The sequence below is a fragment of the Perna viridis genome, chromosome 7 (assembly GCF_037379345.1).
Source record: "Perna viridis isolate PV_CMFRI_1.1 ecotype Kerala chromosome 7, ASM3737934v1, whole genome shotgun sequence".
NCBI lineage: Eukaryota > Metazoa > Mollusca > Bivalvia > Mytilida > Mytilidae > Perna > Perna viridis.
Window position 1 is genome coordinate 23,022,964 of NC_142451.1, and position 18,774 is coordinate 23,041,737.

Below are 18,774 nucleotides of genomic sequence, written 5' to 3' on the forward strand. Positions count from 1 at the left end.
GGCTCAGCAATAATGCGAACACACTTGTTATTTTTAATGTTCTATTAATTGTTTTTGATAAGTCTGTTTTTTGTTTGCTAGCTAATAAGATTTTGTTAGCATAAAAATGTAGAAGACAAGTTATAATAATGATGCCTTTTGACATAACTAACGAAAGGAATCGGTACTTTTGGACACATAAATAATTATCAGTGGCAAACATATAGTCGTTATCCATTGTTTAGTTAAGATTTTTATTTTTATTCTTTTTTATTTATTTATTTTATTTTTTATTTTTATTTATTTATATTATTTTTTATTTATTTATTTTTTTATTTTTATTTTTTTTTTTTCAAGAAACAAGCCCATCGGCTGTAAGTTCCGATACTTTCAATTTGAAACATGTTTGATGCTAGGCCTATCAGCTAAAGGCATTTATTCATGCCAAAGACGGCTTTGATGACAACAACGTTTGAAATTCTACTTCATGTAAACATCTACCTTAATCATAGATAAATTCGTCGTACAACTTTCTGATTTCAATATTTGATGGTGTTTTTCTTTAACTGAAAAACTGAAATATGATTTAGCCGATTAACCCACTTATGCATTGAAGCAGGGCCTATATGACATTAAAAAATCTTTAAATACCCAATGGTTTGATACTATTTTAAGAAAACCATCATCCATTTTGTGTTGTCAACAATGACTTAATATTGGAAAACTAGTAATTGGAATTATTTAGGTAAGAAAGAAATGTTTGTTATTTTTAGCATTATTTCTTCTATTCTTTATCTGTATATTCCAAAGAGTGACATGTCCAAACACTTTACGTTTCAGTAGCATTATCGCACTATAAGAGGAAGTTAAAATGCTTGATGATAGCACACGTACATGTTTAGTTCACTTTGAAGTTTTCCGTTTATCAGCAACCCCTCTTATATCTCCTTTACAACATGTGTTATGCTTACATTCGTTATCATATTTTTTTTAATTTTTAATACCATAACAATACAACAGCATTGAAATAGCAAGGTACACACAAAAAAATGACTCCTATTAGACACAGCGCATTAATTGCATACACTTTTCGCGACAGCCTGACCGTCGTCACTCATTACCGATGCATTATTTATTGATACATTCGTATATATATAAAGAAAATAAACTTGGTTGTAATTGAATCGTGTTGCGTACGGGGAACACAATTGCTCATTGTATGCTATGCATTTAGCTCATTATGGTTTATTTGTCAAGACTTCACTGTAAATGAATTTGAAAAGAAAAAAAATAGAACAAAATTATATATGGTCGTTTCAGTACAGTTACACACAAGGTGGGTCTATCATTTTGAATCGCCATTATTTTCGATAGGCTTATAGATTCCGTACAAACAATAAAGAACGATAATCACTTCTTACTTTAAAATACTACATAATGGTAAGCAATACACAAACGGTATCTATACATTAATTTAGTTTATAATTTTCTTTTTAGCAATTTTCATGATGTTGGCGCATTTTATAATTATTCTACTTTTTGTTACCACTTCCAGTGCTTTTCATTGTAAGTACAGTAGTTTTTATATCTATAGGAATTGTACAGGCATAAGCTTGAACTTTAAGAAAATTTCCAGTTTTATTGCATATCATACAAGTTTAGAATTACAAGCAACATACAAAATAAAATGAATAAATATCTAAACCCATTTTCAAACACCATATATTCGGCACGTGTGAGAAAATTGGTTCTTTTAACCCAAACGCTAATACTGAAGACATGAACTAGTGCATAATAAGATTCATTTCAAATTTACAAGTACAATATTTATGATTTTTTACTTTGCATTAACTTTTGACAGACGTCAATAAAATCCAAAATTGTATGACACATGCCATAATTTAGAACTTCCGAAGTCAATTGATTTTTAACAGTTTGTAGGATAAGAAAAAAACTTTTCGAGCTGGGCTAGGTACATCTTCGTTTTTTTACCTTTGCTCCCAGTTTTAATGGAGTCAAAGTTGCTCATTTACTTTTCTTTCCTTTTATGTATGATTTTAGTTACTTTATGTTCTTTGTTGTGTATGTCTGTTTTCCATGTCTGGTCTTTGTCCCTGGATTACATCCTTTTGATTGCCGCTGTAACCTTGGTTCTCTTGATTACTCTTTGCCTCACATTTGACGACAATAGGCACAATTGTTCTGTTACCTCTCTATTATTTTCATATGTTTATATGCTCGAAACAATTAACTGGAATTAAAACGGAAGGCTTTGCTCGATGTAAAACATGGAACAGTCTGTACTAAGTTAGGACTATTGCGGTTACTTCCATATTTCAACTTTTTGTCTTGATATTGCCATTTATTATGTTAGGTATTCCTTATAGTTTTTGTCTGCAGTTTTTTACTATCCAAGCTCTTAGATGATATAGATATTATGAATTTAATTTTGAAGGCGTCACCACAAACTTTGGTTGTACCTTGATTTGAAATAGCAGACGAATTTAAGTCTTTTTTTCTCTTTTGTGTTATATAATTTACGGAAAAGTACCTTGGTTATTTTATTTAGATAAAAAGAAAGCAATACCATGTGTAATTTCTGTTTTTCTTTGATTATTGTACGATACTGTAAGGTATAATTTTTTTGTCATAATTTTGTCATAATTTTGCCTTTGTCATGATATAGTTTACCAATCAACAGCTCTGTTCCTATATGTTATAGTTTTACTAAATGGCAAGAAATACAACTAATGCGTAAAAAAATATAGTATATCGATGTTCAAAAAAAATTATAATGTCAAAATAAAGTAGTTCCTAAGTTGACTTTAATAATCCTTCGGAGTCCGAGTTGGTCATTTGCTTTTGTTACTTTGTATATAAGATTTTAGTTACTTTATGTTCTTTGTCATGTATGTCTGTTTTCCATGTTTGGTCTTTGTCCCTGGATTACATTCTTTTGATTGCCCTATAACATTGGTTTCCTTGATTGCTCTTCGAATTATAAAACAAGTAATGGAATTAAAACTTAATTCAAAAGTGCATAGTAAAGCAATATGTGCGACTCTCTGTTAAAAAATAAAGAATTCCGGTTACTGACTTCGTTGATAAGCAATATATACTGCGTAAAACACTCATCATTTTTTTTTCAGTTAAAGTTAACATTTTTGAAGATGGTTACTACTCAGTCTTTATGAATGGATTAAGGTGGTTACAAAGTGCTCCTACGTATTTTATCATTGATGGGGAAAGGAAGAATGCATCTGACAAGTCACTTATTCTTAACGAAACATATTCTGGCCAAGGCACAGATCAGTTAGGAAAGTTTGAATTTACCAACTTTAATTACATGGCACGCCATTACACCATTGACTGTAAAATTAATATCTACAATGATGACATTGCTTTATTTAGCCAGGTGGGTGATACGTATTTTTTTAAATTAATTTCCCTAAAACCATAATAAGTCGTAAAAATTCATCTTACCCCAAGACAATTATATAATGCTGAATTGATAAGTAAAGAAGACGTCGTTGGATTTTCTCTTCTCTGTCACCTTCTGTTTCCAAATGATATCTTAAAGAAAAACTCAACAAACTCCATTCAGATTTTTACAAAAATAATTATATGGCCTATTAAAATATAGAACATAAAAAAGGGAATTTAAATCATAATTTAAAAAAAAAGAATTTATTATAGAATAGTAGCGTCTGATTTACTCTCGAGGAATTATGTTGATTTGAGACTAAATTGAAACCGCTTTGTCGCTTTGCACATTTTAAGAACTTACATAAAATTCCAAACACCCGACCAGCAAGTTGTACTAGAGATCACAAATGTTACCAGCAGACCACTGGCGCTTTTCCATCGTTCTTTGTTCAAGCTGTTCACAGCGTTGACCTAGGTTACCTGAATTTTGGAGCAAGTTCAATGGGTGATGATAGAAAAATAATTGGAAGGTAATATCATATATATTTTCTTTTGATGAATTTGGAATAATTCAGTTTTTCTGCGATTGACGAGAATGAGCTGTTTATTTTTTTATTTGCTAGATTTCTTTTTCTGACAAAAAGACAAAATAGAACAAGTTAATGACAGAGTGATAATATATACCTATTCTGTTTCCCTTCTTATAAGAAACACAAAACACATCTGTCAGTTGCAAAAATATGCATTGCTTATTCTTACTGAATTTTAATTTTTCTTTATTTTTCTCTTTCAAGTATTATTCAGCTCTCACAAATATTGCTTTTCTTTGTCTAAATATTTTCATTGTCATACATCCTTGCCAGATACAATCATCGCAAGTGTCTTTTTTCTATAAGAAATATCATATTACAGGATGAAACAAATCAATGTGATACTTAACCTTGTATGAAACACACACCAACACTATTTATGTAATTCTTTTATGCACGTTAGCTACATTGTCTCTGAAAAACCATCAGCCTTTCACTGAAAATAACTTCTTAAGGTGGTAGACCTAGGGTTAAGGGCACAACTCTTACAAATCATTAGAACGTTTGTATTCAGCATTTTACATCAATCTCATGTAAGCATCAAAGTAACTTGAATTGATTTCATTCTGTTTCAAATGAAACCTTCATACGCTTTGATGAAATTGAATGTGATACAATTATATCACTGATTTCAAGAGTTATGTCCCTTATTTAGGTCTACATACTTAAGCAGCATTAACTGGAAATGTCTTTTACTTTTTAGATGGGGAACAAATACAACACGTCTAAATGGAGGAATGGAGGGAGGAATAATTGTCATTTTTGATTCCGATGGAAACACAATATTAATGTCTCCCTTTGATAGCTTTATGAGTGCTTCTTTTTGGCACGAGAAAGTCCCGCCTACAGCTGGTGGTCGCATCAATTGGGGTGTTATGGGAGGAGTAAAATCAATCTATGATCACAAACAAAGTTTTATTTTAGTAGCTGCGGACTCAATAAATAAGGTAAGCAGTAATTCATGTCATTTATCAAGAGTAATAAAGGGAACCAAGGTTCAAGCGGTAATCAAAAGAATGTAATCCAGGGACAAATACCAAACATGGAAAAGAGACATACTCAACAAAGAACATAAACTAACTAAAATTATGCATACAAGGTAACAAAAAGCAAAAATCATGTAAAAGGATGGATTGTAACTGTTTCTTGTTATTTGCACTGAAAAGTAATATAATGAAATGTTGACTTTTTTACAAATCAATGATCTTATATTTCTAAGCTTAAAATGAATATTATAAATAACTTTGTAAACACAGTTAAAGCCATAATATCATTATATGCATATAGGTTATTTCTAGCGGATTTCATAATGTTAATGACTTATTATATCTGACCACTGTTATTAGGCATTTGAGAAATTTGGAAACACACTGGAAAAAATGTACGGTACACGTGCTAAAAGACTTGTCAACATCCAAAATGACATAAGTTTAAAATATCTTGGATACTGGACTGATAACGGTTAGTTTCGTAATTAATAAATCTCTGCAATTTATAAAATATGTTTACTAGACACAATTAATGGTTTCAGAAAAATCGTATGCAATGTTTTATTTTTCTATGATAGTCATAAAATGTATCAAATATTAACGATTACAAGCTTAAGATAGATGCATAGTTGATTTGTTTGGCCTGGTTTGGTTTGGTTTGGTTTTGTTTTCGTTTTTGTTTGTTTGTTTTTTTTTTTTGGGGGGGGGGTGCATGCCGTAAAGTGTGGACTTGATTCTTCATTTTATAATTGTTGATATCACCAAATTTTGTAAACTATTTTTGATAGTATTGACATATAGTCAAGATTTATTTACTTTCATCTGTTTTAAGTTGTATTGAGTATGTAGGTTGACTGAATCTGTGGGATTAAGGACGCGTACAGATGGATGCATTTACAATGTATAAAAACAATTAGACAAAAAAAAAACACCAATTCTTTTAAATTTCTGAAAAAGATTTTTATTTAGCACTTTTATTTAAACCACGTATTTTTTTAACCCTAGGAGGATATTATTATTATTATACTGAAAAGAACAGGACATACGAAGTAACAATTCTAGATATAGCTGATTATGCACGAAAGGAAAAGATTCCATACAGGTACGTATCTTTAAAGTAAATATTTGTAAATATCAAAGTTGCAAAAGAATATGAAAACGTTAAACCTTAAGTGACTTCGAAGTGATACACACAGACCATCTTTTTGGGGTTATTGTAAGTTTGCATAGAAATAAATACCACGACATGAAAAAAAATCGGTATGTACAATGCAATTACGTGAAAAATGCGTGCATGTTTTTAAAAAAAACTAATATAATTCAGAAAAGGTCGTTCTTAATTGGCAGGAAAACGTCGCTTTTTTAAAAAAGGAAACATGACCTCTTACCTCTTTCTGAATATAAGTGTAATGTACTCTTGATTATAAAATTTATTTCATATTTGATATACATTAAGAGACATTGACTATTTTAACTTTCGTTGTGTGCAAAAATTGTGATTTTACACTAATGTTTTTTCGTGTAAAAAGTTATCCATTGACACCAGACAATAAACAGGCATGCTGCTTACTGCGTTAACTTCTTTTTTACTGCAGATATATAGAGCTTGATTCCTGGTGGTACTACCAAGGGTACCAAGGTGGCGTCAAGCAATGGACGGGTCGGCCTGATATATTCCCCGATGGTATAGAGTAAGTGAGGTGACATTTATAATTGTATGATATATATACTCCACCGCCACACATGCTTTTAACATTTTATAAAAGTCATGTTCTTATCTATTTCTGATCTCCATGCTATGTGCCTGTTAACAAAATGTGTGATGATAAAATGACAATTAATGTCTCATTTTTCATCTATTGCTATTTTTGTGAATTGATTTTCTTAAGCACATTTTTCTGGTCCATGCTTCCAGTTTTTAGTGGCGGCCAAGTTGCTCATTGTGTTGTTGTTGCTTTGTACGTATTATTTTAGTTACTTTATGTTCTTTGTTGTGTATGTCTGTTTTCCATGTCTGGTCTTTGTCCAGGGATTGCGTTATTTGATCCCATAAGAATCTTGGTTTTCTGGATTACTTCTACTAAGCGGAATATTTCTCCTTTGGTTTTTGAATAACACTTTGGACGTTTTGGTAGACTCTAATTATACAACCGTTCTGTAATCGTAGTTTTGACAGGCAATTGTATAATGAATCGATAAGAAATCTTATTTATTTTTAGGTCAATCCAAGAATTTACAAAGTGGCCGATTGCCGGCCACAACAGATACTGGTAGGAGCATTTAAAAGTCTCAATTCTTATATTAAATCACAAAACAACTAAAACAAACATGATTAAAAATATTGGTATTAAATACTTATATCAAACAAATTACATACATTTTGTAAAACCAATATGTACGTATACCCAAATTCAAATAGTGGTATCAACTCAACCACTAGTAACTTTTACCTAACTAAAATGAAAGTTAAAATTTCATTTCAATTGGCAACAAAGTTTCAACGGTTAAGGTGGGTTTGGTTTGACAATTATAACAATGCAATTTCTGTTAAAGGGCCATTGATAACGTATACGCTAAACAAAATGGAGGCGACTATTATTTTCTAATACAAGACAGTAATCCAAGAGTAGCTGTTCCTAAAGACAATGTAAGATTTATCACGATACCTATATTACGTAAGAAAAAAAAAACGTTTTTACCAGTATTAGCCGAAAAAAAAACATAAGTATTTTACGGCGCGATACCTTAACTGGTTCTAACCAGTGTCATGTACCAGTCATTAAACAGTATTCGGAGTATGAATTAGGTATTTATTTTATGAATTCCCTTTCCTGTGGAGTGTTGTTTTTTATGATCTTACTATGAAAAGATGGATTTGTTAATGTTGAAAAATGAAGATCTACTTGCGTACCTTTATTGGTGATAGGTTTGCTACTTCAAGAATCACCCAACCAAACAAATCATTTGTTTTTATGGGAATGTTGATAATTCTAATTATGATATAGGTATATATATAATATAATATATTATTGTGAATAAAATTATAGTATTATATGATTAGTTACGACTCATTTTGCTTTTGATTTGTCATATCAATCAACCAATTCAGAAATTCAAATTCTGACCTCATGAACAACGTTGCGACGTCACAGTGTTTACGTGAAATAGGTCTTAACCAATCAGGGACGTCATTAATGTTAGCAATCCAAGAATTCCATACAGTTTCTGAATCGGTCAATTTATATTGAATATTCCCTCTCTTTCTTGGGTGCATTTTGTTTGCATTTCCTAGCAAAGATTAAGAAATATCTGAATATTGAACGAGAAAAACGTTTTATAATGGGTACATTCTTCCACTTACTGACTACTGTTGTATTGTATGGAGTTGCTGTGGCTCTGAAGGATTAGACAAAATTCTTCAACTCCGGAAAACGGGCTATCCATCTCGTTCTAGATGCTGAACCTTTTTCTCCTTCCGAACACTTGTTTAAACAATTAGGAATCATGAAAGTAAAAACAAGGATTAAATATCACAATTCCTATTAATCTATAAATCTTTAAATGCGGAAGCACCAAGTTACATATCAGAAAAGTTTAACTTTGTATCAATTAAGAAATGCTGAACAAGAAAATTTGATAATCCCGAAAATTTAAACTGAACTTTTCAGAGATTCATTCATATATTCTGGGTCAAGTTACCCAAACATTTACGTAATCAAGCCATTGATAACTCATTCATAATCAATGTAAAGAAGTACCCTAAAACTTTTGAACAGAGTATCATAAAAGAGAAATTTGTTGGTGCTCACTCTGTTTTCAATGTTCTATATTGTATTATTGTGATTTGATGTTTTTGTTTTTGTTTTTGTTTTTGTTTTGTTTTGGTCTTTTTTTATACATATATATATTTTTTTAGTAGTTATCGTTTTTATGTGTGAGGGCCTCAAGGAAGATAAGCTGTAAGCTACCTGTGTAATCCTCTTGAAATAAAAGATTTTATTATTATTATTGCTTTATGTTTTTTACAGCTGTTCTGGTATGACTTACTACATAATGCCACTAAATGGGGACTTATAATGTATGAACAGGTATATGACATTTAATCAAATTAGAATGTGTAGGTATACCAAGATGTTGTAATATTTTGCTATGTTAGTAGGCAGGCGTCGAATTCACAAAAAGTCGTAAGTGTGAAATTGATCGTAAATTGTGACGTCACAATACTATTTTCTGTTATGACGTCATTACTTACGATCAACTATACTCTTAAAACTTTTTGTGAATTCGACGCCAGATATCTTGAGTAATCTTAAGCGTAGTGGAGCAATAATCGGTACATGCTGTAGCGCGAAACTATTTTATGTTCATAGATATCGTTAATATTGCAAGGTTTAATGTTGCAGGGCGATAACCATTTGAAACTGTCAGGTAGATATATTAGGACTGCGATCGTAAACCCTGAATAAAATGATTTTATTTAAAATCACCCATTGATTTCATTCAGGATTGGTTAGATTGGGAGACAAACCACTCGAACGATCTACAAGAAGATGTTTATCTTGGTGAGATATGGCTGAAACAGATGGGCCAAGCAGCTGATAGAAATGGAATCCCAATACAGTACTGTATGTCCTTACAGCGCCACGCCTTAGCTAGCATTCAAATACCAGCTGTTACACAGGTTACAATATAATGCTTCTTTTTATGCAGTATCTGTCTTTTAAAGTAAAATCACGAAATCAAATTTTCAATGAAAAGTATGAAAAGTTGAAATTGCTATACAATTTATTTTTATTTTAACTTATATGGAAACAACAATGAGACAAGCGAGTTTTTACATTTAGCATTTGAAAATTTTAAAGGAATCGAACAAACATAGTTCATTTGTATTTTAACCATTTAGCACACTCAACACGGTATGACTTTAACTGCTTTGAAATTAACTGTTTCGTTAACTTATCTAGACAAGGGTTAGTACGGACTACCATCTCAGTAATGACCAGTGGAAGATTGGAATATCATCATTATTTGCAAACGCTATAGGATTTGTACCCTCCAAAGATAACTTTGCCACAACTTCGAAACCAAACGGCAATCCAAAATATCCAGGTAGGTCAAAATCGACAGTATTTACATTAAATAAATAAACGGGGAATTCAACACCTATTTTGAAACGATACAAAACTAATATTTGCAGTTCTCGGAGTACTTTGAGTGATATCATGCTAACTTACGGATTGATCACGACGGGATGATAATACGACAAAAATTTGTTTCTAATATAAGTTTGAAAGTGTTTTAGATGTTGCGCATATTGAACCGGCAAGTGTTATTCATGCTGGGTGAAATGAATGAAATATTTATATAGTTAAAAATATTTTCTGAATTAATCTTGTTTTAAGAATTCGTTGAAATGTGGCCGGCCCTACAGATAGCTGTTGCAACATTGAGCATGGGACCTGTAGGACCAAGTGATGCTATCGGTAAAACAGACAGGGACTTACTTATGAGGTAAAATGTTAATTAATTTAATATTACTGTGTCGTTTACAATGTTTACTAATTTGTACTATTCACTAAATAATCTTTTATAGCAAAATGAGCAAAAACGGAAACCAAAACCCATAGTTCTTTTTAAAAAGTAATTCTACATTAATTGCTAATATTCCAATCATGAATGCCACGAATTTAGAAATGCAGTCCATTTCTAAGTAAAGGTATCATTCGAATTTTAACAGGTGCTGTAACGACGAAGGGCTGATATTAAAACCATCCAAACCAGCGTTAGCAATCGACAAACAACTCATAAAGGTATTCAGGACAAAACAATGATATTACGTAAAATATCATCTTTAACGAACGTATTCCAAAATAATTATCCATTGGCTTGCATAAGGAACAAGCTAAGTGTTCATGTTCTTCTCTAAAACTAAGTAATTATTACCAGACAAAACATTTTTAGGGTATGTTTTTGCTAAGAATGTTTGGTGCTACGTTTTAGTATACATTTGGTAACCTTATCTTTTCTATCGTCTATAGACTGTTCAATGAAACTGACATTTTTCAGAATATACGTACACATAACTTCATGCTTGTCTTGATAGTAAATCAGATCAGTATGTTTTTTTGTGTTTTTTTTTCTCTTTTGTTTATATCATTTCATATAACATGATGACAATAGAGCATTGGAGGGAGTTACAATTAGATAATAAATACAAATGTGTATATGTTTTATACAGAGAGCAATGCCAGAATCAAATGGTCCAGATGGAGAAGTATGGACAACTACCTCTACTGTATTTAGCGATTCATCGATAGAATTCGGTATACTGTTTGCAGCTAATATGAGTAACCAATATACCATAAAACCAGAGGACACTGGTTTTCCTTATAAGGTAGGAAAATAATTGGAATGGGTTAAAACGTGTAATGGCGTTCCACATTTACCCTCTTCCTGTAATATCTACGCAATCCCTAATAAAGACAACACCGAAGCAACAACATGTTCATTAATGTAGTGAAAGATTGAAAACAAATTATTTTGGAATTAACCTTTTTTTTCTTTTCATAACATATAACTTTAGATTGAACAATTTCATTAATCCATTTTTTTTTTGTAAATACTGAATCAATTCAGGATAATAAGAAATATTTCAAATTAATATAACACTAACTTAAATGTGATGAATTTATTCGATAACAATTCCAGACGGATAAGAAGTCGTGGCCAGCGCCAATAAATATCGCTTTAGATGCATGTTGACTCGATTATCTGGTTTCTTTCATACTAAAACTTCTCTGACTTGATCACATTACTACTATATATCTCTCACGATATTACACTTTCTTGACTCTCTAGTGTCTGAACATAAATCACATTAAACAGACTTGTCATATTTCTTCACCTATTGCAGCCAGATTATGAATCTACAAAAGGTTATTGTGGTATACCTGAAGTGGTATTAATTCAATGTCAATCATAACAGATTCAAAATATCTTCTGGAAACCCTCAATTCTAGATTATCACCGGTATATAATAGCATTAAGACCGATGATTTTTCAATACTTCATACAACTATTCTAAACCTAGTTATATTCACGTATTTTTATGATTATAGTTATATAGGAGAACCAGGGTGTATCCATTCAACAAACCAGATAAAGGAGAATGGTTTGATCTGCTAATTAATGATTTGTCATTATCTGGATGTACAAACACAGAGTTCTGTCTGTTTTACTTCTCTCCTTATTTTAAACTGTATGTATATTAATATAGAGTGCATTTTATGTTATGCAATACACCTACGTGATTGAAGCATCACCAACATATATGTTCGTTTCATCTTGGCGTTTTCTTTTCCGTCACAGAAATGTATTGTTTTGAGCCTAATAGAAATATGTTCGAATCATATAAATAATATATGCTGTGCCCGTGTTAAGTGTTTTAGCATCCGAACAAAAAATATCGAAAAAGTAAGCCAATTCTGGCAACGAAAATTTATAACGTGTAAAGTACAAGGAAGCAAACCTCACCGTTCGATGGGTGTTAACCATACAATACTGTAATAAGATTTAGGATATGATTAGGGTCAGACAAGATTGACTACACGGCAGATAAATATTTTCGGGGATCTTTTAAAAGATCCATAGAAACTAGTAAAGACTCTTCAAATATATATATATATAAACAAACACCAGTTACTAAGTATTTATTGAGTAGGGAAACGGACTTATATAAAACATGAACACATTTTTTCATTTGAACTTTCAGTGGAGGAGATGATATAACAATATACGGTGAGCTGAACAAATACGTGCCAATATCACCTCAGAGAATAATTAACATGATTGTTACTTACACGAATGTAATTGTTGATGTTACCGGAGTGCCCTCAGAAAAGTTCAGTTTTGCCTATGAACTAAATGGACGCCTTTGCATACTCTCAGAAACGTTTACTCATACGAGATTTATGAGATTAAGTTTAATTCCAGGAAGAGTAGATCACAGAAAAGTATAAAATTGTTAATTTTTCATTTATTTCATATATCATTTTACTGGGTGTGTGTGACGTAGCTGAAATAGTATATATGTAGCCGTACTGTAATCGATATGCTTATTGTTGCGGTGAGGGGGTTGGGTTTTACAATAGGCACACTATGCTATTACTGTTATTCTATAAAAAAAAATCAATATTTTTCCAAGTCTAGTTGTCAGTCTGAAAAATTATGAAGATGAATAAATGTGTATGATGTGTTTTTAAAAAAAAACATATGTGAATTATTGTGCCATATATACATAGTACATTGCCAAATATTTTTAGCACTATGAACTATTTTGTGTTCATTTTGTAATCCGATAGATTTTATTTTATATTGAATACCTAAAAGGAAGTACTAAGTACTAGAATTGTCTTTCATACACGAGTCATATCACCATTATCACAAAAACGGCAACTGCAATTGTACATATTGTTGATACAGATTTGGTACTGTCTGATGAAAAAGATGACATCTTGACTGCTGATTCTTCATTCATCGGTACATTTTTATTGCAGTAGGAAGTAGAACAGCAATATATACATTCCTGAAAAAAAAAATATCCTTCATATTTTTAAAAGTAAGAGTAACTTTTCATAGAGGAAAGGCTGAAAAAAAATCATCTAAAAAGACAACTTTATTCGAAAGCAGAAATTCGATATTTTATGGTAGGAATCTTTTGATTACTAATTGACACCTGGCAAAGTTTTTCTGTAATTTAAAATATGGGTATTCATGACGAGATATGTAGACCAATCATTAAGTAAAGAGGATAGTTTCACAGAGAAATTCAGTATTCTTTAAAGTATATCATGCATGTACTTAATACACTCTGTTTTAAGATTTTCTCTATGTTTCTCATTGATACATACTTTGAAACTTCTATTTGAATAGTTTATTAAAATGGATTTTTGAATAATTGATCTTTAAAAAATATGTTGGGGTTATACGGGATTTTTGCAAGTTCGTGAGCAATCAAAGGTTTTTTTATTCTTACTCTTAAAAATATGAGCAACTCGGCGGATGTTTCTAGAAAAACAGAGGACGCTTACCCTACCGGTGCACCTGGTCCGTGCTCCCAGTTTTTAGTGGAGTCCGAGTTGCTTATTTACTTTTGTTACTTTGTATGTATGATTTTAGTTACTTTATGTTCTTTGTTGTGTATGTCTGTTTTCCATGTCTGGTCTTTGTCCCTGGATTACATTCTTTTGATTACCGCAATATCCTTGGTTCCTTTGATTACTCTTTTCCAATAAGAACTTTCTTTATATATTGTAAAAGGAATACTTTCCTAAAATTCTTTCATATGGATGTGTAGATGCAAATATAAAATGATTTCTTTTGTTCCGTCTCTTCTGTCAGATAAAAGTTCAAACAGTAAGAGTTGTTTTGTTTTATATAAAAAAAAAAAAACAAAAACGATCAGCAATCCATGTACAGAACAGAACAACAAGGTATTCTAAATCGTATGTTAATCAAATAGATCTCTTTTTGTTGATTAAACTGTATGATAATTTCGCTATTTCAATGCGAATAAGCATATAATAATAATAACCATAATAATAACCATATAAAAACAAAGGTAAGACTAAATAAAAGTCGATTGGATTGGGTTAACATCTTTATGTAACTTACCATATATTCGGTGCGATTATAGCACCCGACAGTTAACAGATCACATTCATGTGCAAAAATGCATTTTTTCAATACTGATACACTTCGTAGATTGACTTGATCGAAAGTGTGAACGGTCATACAAGTTGTTTTATCTAGTAAATGAAAAACAATATATTTTTCATATCTAATTACTGGACTGCTTTATCAATATTCTTAATATTTGTAAACAGTTGTGTTTTGTCCATTCAACGCGACACAATTAGTTGAGGATAATATGACCTACATGTAAGACACTTAAACTTTATGACATAAAACATGTTAATATCACCCAGAATAAATCGTTAATATTTAAAGAGTAAGGGAACCAAGATTATAAAAAAAAACAGAAGAATGTAATCTAAAGACAAAGACCAGACATGGAACAAAGATAATAAATATATATACAAAGTAAAAAAAGTAAATGAGCAATTCCACTAAAACTGGGGGCAAGGACCCGGCGTACCGGTACGGTAAGCGCCCTCTGCTTTTTCTAGAAATACCCGCCGAGTTGCTTATATAAAGTCAAGTCCAGGGTAGACGAAAAAAGGAAAGACAAACTATGACATGTTGAACAAATCAAGTTTCGTGGCACAGAGGGTTACAACGTAACGATCTACGGGTTCATGATGACGACCATAAAATTAATGTAGTGTAAGAGGTCAAGCTTTGGCATAGCGTATGAGTTGTGATATGAAAACTCCATACGCATGTGCTGAAGGGTTGTTGCCACAGATGAATGGAAAATTGACAATACAGAATGAAAAGTCATCAAATATTTCGTATAGTTTATTCAGTAGATTTCCTATACCATCGATTTATTTGTGAAGGTCAAGATATGAGACTGACCTCACATTGTCGGAAGTATTCTTTTTCTCAAGTTCTTTGAGGTAGATGCGATGTATCAAATCCCCGAAACTAGGGTTGTTGAGCGATAATACGTCGTTTATATAGCGGAAACTGACATTAAAGGAACACGCTAAACGATGTTTCCTTCTTTTGGATCAGATCAGCTATAAAGTCAGCCCCATAAGAGTGAAGGAATAGGTCAGGAAGTAAAGGAGCTCACTTTGTTTTATTGTTATTTAAATGGACGAAATTATGGAATGTTCATCCTAGATTATCAATGAAGACTTTCTCTTCCTTTATTGTTATTTCTTTGATAAGTGATATAAATGGAAGAAAGGAGAGCTTTTATAATACCTTACAAATTTTGTATTTTTTTTCACAATACATATACTTTAAAAATAATTTCATAGACAGAACTAACTCTACGCTCTAACTCAATAATAGCAAAATGTATTTCAGATAAAATATCTGTTTGCATTTATAATTACATCAACAGGTCTTACTAGTAATCACGGAAGACACTATATATTTACACACTTACTTTGAGGACATGGAACATCAGGGGCCCAATCATTGCATTCTTGATTACTCTCCATATTTGGGCATGTCCAACAGGTCAATCCTTTAAAGATATACAGTTGTTGTTAATTTAGCAAAGAAAACGAAAGTTAAATCCACTTATTTGTGCATTGTAAATTAATCAAAGATATTTGGGAAGAAATATTTGGGATGATAAACTTATTAGGTGGAATTATAGGGTTTAGCCAGATACAAAATTCTTTGTTGTGTATGTCTGTTTTCCATGGTCTTTGTCCCTGGATTACATTCTTTTGATTACCACTATAACCATGGTTCCCTTGATGTATAGTTTTTACATATGTATAAAGAACGGGTACCATTTATTGTATCTTAATCGAGGTTATCAATACTCCCGATATGTACCTGTTGTTTTCAATGATTTATTCAAATATTATGTTTTTTAACTAATTATTGTTTTTTTTTTTTTTTACATTTTCGTATATCTCATCATCATTATTAAATTTACATACAAAATTTGAAATAATGTATCCACACACTTTTAAAGGTATCAGCTACTTGCCATCACCTACCCTTTCAAATTCAGTGATGCATAAAATTTAAAGTCTCTTTACCTCATATAACGGTCAATTATTGACACTTTCCCGTCTATTGCTTATTTTGTTTCAATATGTTTCTCTAACAGTTCATATAATAAATATATGTTTTATGTATAAGTAGGATAGAAGTACAAAAAAAATACATTTAAATTGTTCTGCGTACAACCCCTTATTCAGCTACCCTAGGCTATTAAAGGATATCGATGTATTGCAGGAGTTGTTAATAAATTTATGCACTTGAAAAAAAAATACGTTTGTGCACTCCATACGTCCTCAACGTACAGGAATGCTTCTGAAAAGATCAAAGCAAGAACATTCGATAATTCAAAGAATTATCGCATAGAAAAACGTTTTGTGTCGTAGGTGAATCCTCGATGGTATTTCTCTTCTCAGGGCCCCACTTAAATTTATTAGTGGATACAACGTGCCCAAGGTATCTGATTGAATTTAAAAGAAAAAGTCAAAAGATCGTTTATGAACTGGTAAACTACCTCTGGTAGTTACAAGCTTGTAAAGCAAATAGGAACCGAAATACCAGTATTTATATATCAAAATCAATGTGATATTTGTAACTAAAAAGGCATTCCTCTGAATGTCATTGGACGCATTGTAAATACCATTTTTTTGCGTTGAATTACTAACTTACCTTGAGGTTTTTCGTCTTGAACGGTGATTTCGAAGTGGCCAAACGTGCATAAAATATGCCCAATCAAATAAGTCAGTAGAAGCGACAGTTCATTTATACGCATATTTAACGTGTATTGTATCTTTGAACATCCTATTTATTTCCACGGTTTTAAATGTTCCAACACTCTCTAAGTTTGTTCATTCTATCATGTTTCTACTTAGAACAGCGGGAATTTGTTGAACTAGAGCTTTATAGATGGTTGCATTCAAGGTTACACATACCACTGCTGCAATTTATTAAGTAAATACTTAACAAAGATGTCTACCTTTTGTAGATTTTACTTTATTTCAGACTATATGTTTAGTTGATCTTTGACTCATGCTTTCATGTAAAGGTTGCGTGTAGCTTTGAAAGAAGTGCCATAAAATGACAGTACAATACAACGTTGTAAAGTTTTTGAGGTATTAATCTTAATTATTCTATAAATTAGTGATATTAATCTCTAATTTTGCGTGATAATTACCGTTTTTATACGGCATCTATTGCTTGAATGGATTTGGTGTTTTTTGTACTAAGTATAACAGTAATCCTATATCACCAAATAACATTACATGCATTTTTGTCTTTTGTCCTCATTTAAAATTTCAGTTTAAAAACATTTGTTATTCTTCAGAAATTCAGCCTATTTACAAACAAAATAACAAAAGAGACTACGAACCTATCTACATTTATAGAGATAAATGTGACTTACATGTATCTGCAATTTTGTTTTATAATCGTAATGACTTCAGCAGGTATGATATCAAGTATTGTTGATGTAGCGAAATTAAAACAATAGCTTTCTATTTAGTGGTTGGTTAACCGATGTCTTACCATTGAACGGGACATTCCATGCATCAGTCCGAATTATAGATAATATGAAAATCGTCGTCCGCAAATGTTTTTAAAATGCCCTTTGACACGCAAATTTGTTTTAATTTATGTCAGTTTTCAACATATAGAATTTTAAACTAAATCTGTGTAATTGAAATTATTGGATTTTTTGCCTTTGAATTCTTAAAGGGGCTATGACCTTTAACAATATGAAACAAACTGTTTATTTTAACATGATATATGTTTTGATTGAAATCATTTATATGTATTTTAATTGCTATCACCACCCACAGTTTAATAACCCACAAAGACCTCTTTATGTTCATTTCTTTAAAAAAAATGAAATTTTATATAACTACAAATTATAAATATTAAACATATAAGTTCAATTTAACGACCTTTAAAACTTACAAAAGTCAATATCTAAACCTTATGTTTCGATTTTGGCTTCAACAATTTTTTGACACGTTGACACATTCTGAAACAGAAATAAGATTTCTTTGAGCGCACATTACCACATGTTGTTTAAATTTTGACTGCATTAAATTGATGGAATATTATACATATATATTCTTTCAAAGCAAAACATCGCAATTAAATATTTTATGACATTT

At 31.2% G+C, this 18,774-nt stretch overlaps 2 protein-coding genes across 2 annotated transcripts; one reads left to right on the top strand and one right to left on the bottom strand.

Moving 5' to 3' along the window:
- Window positions 1–578: 578 nt before the first annotated feature.
- LOC148611854 (uncharacterized) lies at window positions 579–13,252 on the top strand. Its single transcript, XM_088592809.1, has 18 exons — window positions 579–724; window positions 1,477–1,545; window positions 3,129–3,394; window positions 3,760–3,935; window positions 4,699–4,942; window positions 5,342–5,456; window positions 5,990–6,086; window positions 6,580–6,675; window positions 7,204–7,254; window positions 7,538–7,631; window positions 9,013–9,072; window positions 9,489–9,665; window positions 9,949–10,093; window positions 10,387–10,495; window positions 10,722–10,794; window positions 11,223–11,378; window positions 12,103–12,242; window positions 12,756–13,252. Exons 2-18 carry the CDS (start codon window positions 1,485–1,487, stop codon window positions 13,000–13,002), a joined length of 2,307 nt encoding a protein of 768 aa, XP_088448935.1. The 5' UTR covers window positions 579–724; window positions 1,477–1,484; the 3' UTR covers window positions 13,003–13,252.
- LOC148611855 (ly6/PLAUR domain-containing protein 6B-like) lies at window positions 13,247–17,624 on the bottom strand. Its single transcript, XM_088592810.1, has 4 exons — window positions 17,306–17,624; window positions 16,065–16,145; window positions 14,657–14,790; window positions 13,247–13,568 (listed from the first exon to the last, which is right to left on the bottom strand). The coding sequence occupies exons 1-4, from the start codon at window positions 17,406–17,408 to the stop codon at window positions 13,410–13,412; spliced, it is 477 nt and encodes a 158-aa protein (XP_088448936.1). The 5' UTR covers window positions 17,409–17,624; the 3' UTR covers window positions 13,247–13,409.
- Between the last annotated feature and the right edge of the window lie 1,150 nt (window positions 17,625–18,774).

Coding starts and splice junctions, on each gene's coding strand:
- LOC148611854 (XM_088592809.1), top strand. CDS start 1,485: ATGATGTTGGCGCATTTTATAATTATTCTACTTTTTGTTACCACTTCC. Junction 1,546..3,128: donor CACTTCCAGTGCTTTTCATT/GTAAGTACAGTA, acceptor TTTTTTTTTCAG/TTAAAGTTAACATTTTTGAA. Junction 5,457..5,989: donor TGGATACTGGACTGATAACG/GTTAGTTTCGTA, acceptor TTTTAACCCTAG/GAGGATATTATTATTATTAT.
- LOC148611855 (XM_088592810.1), bottom strand. CDS start 17,408: ATGCGTATAAATGAACTGTCGCTTCTACTGACTTATTTGATTGGGCAT. Junction 16,146..17,305: donor TCAAGACGAAAAACCTCAAG/GTAAGTTAGTAA, acceptor ATATCTTTAAAG/GATTGACCTGTTGGACATGC. Junction 14,791..16,064: donor TGATGTTCCATGTCCTCAAA/GTAAGTGTGTAA, acceptor TTCATTTACTAG/ATAAAACAACTTGTATGACC.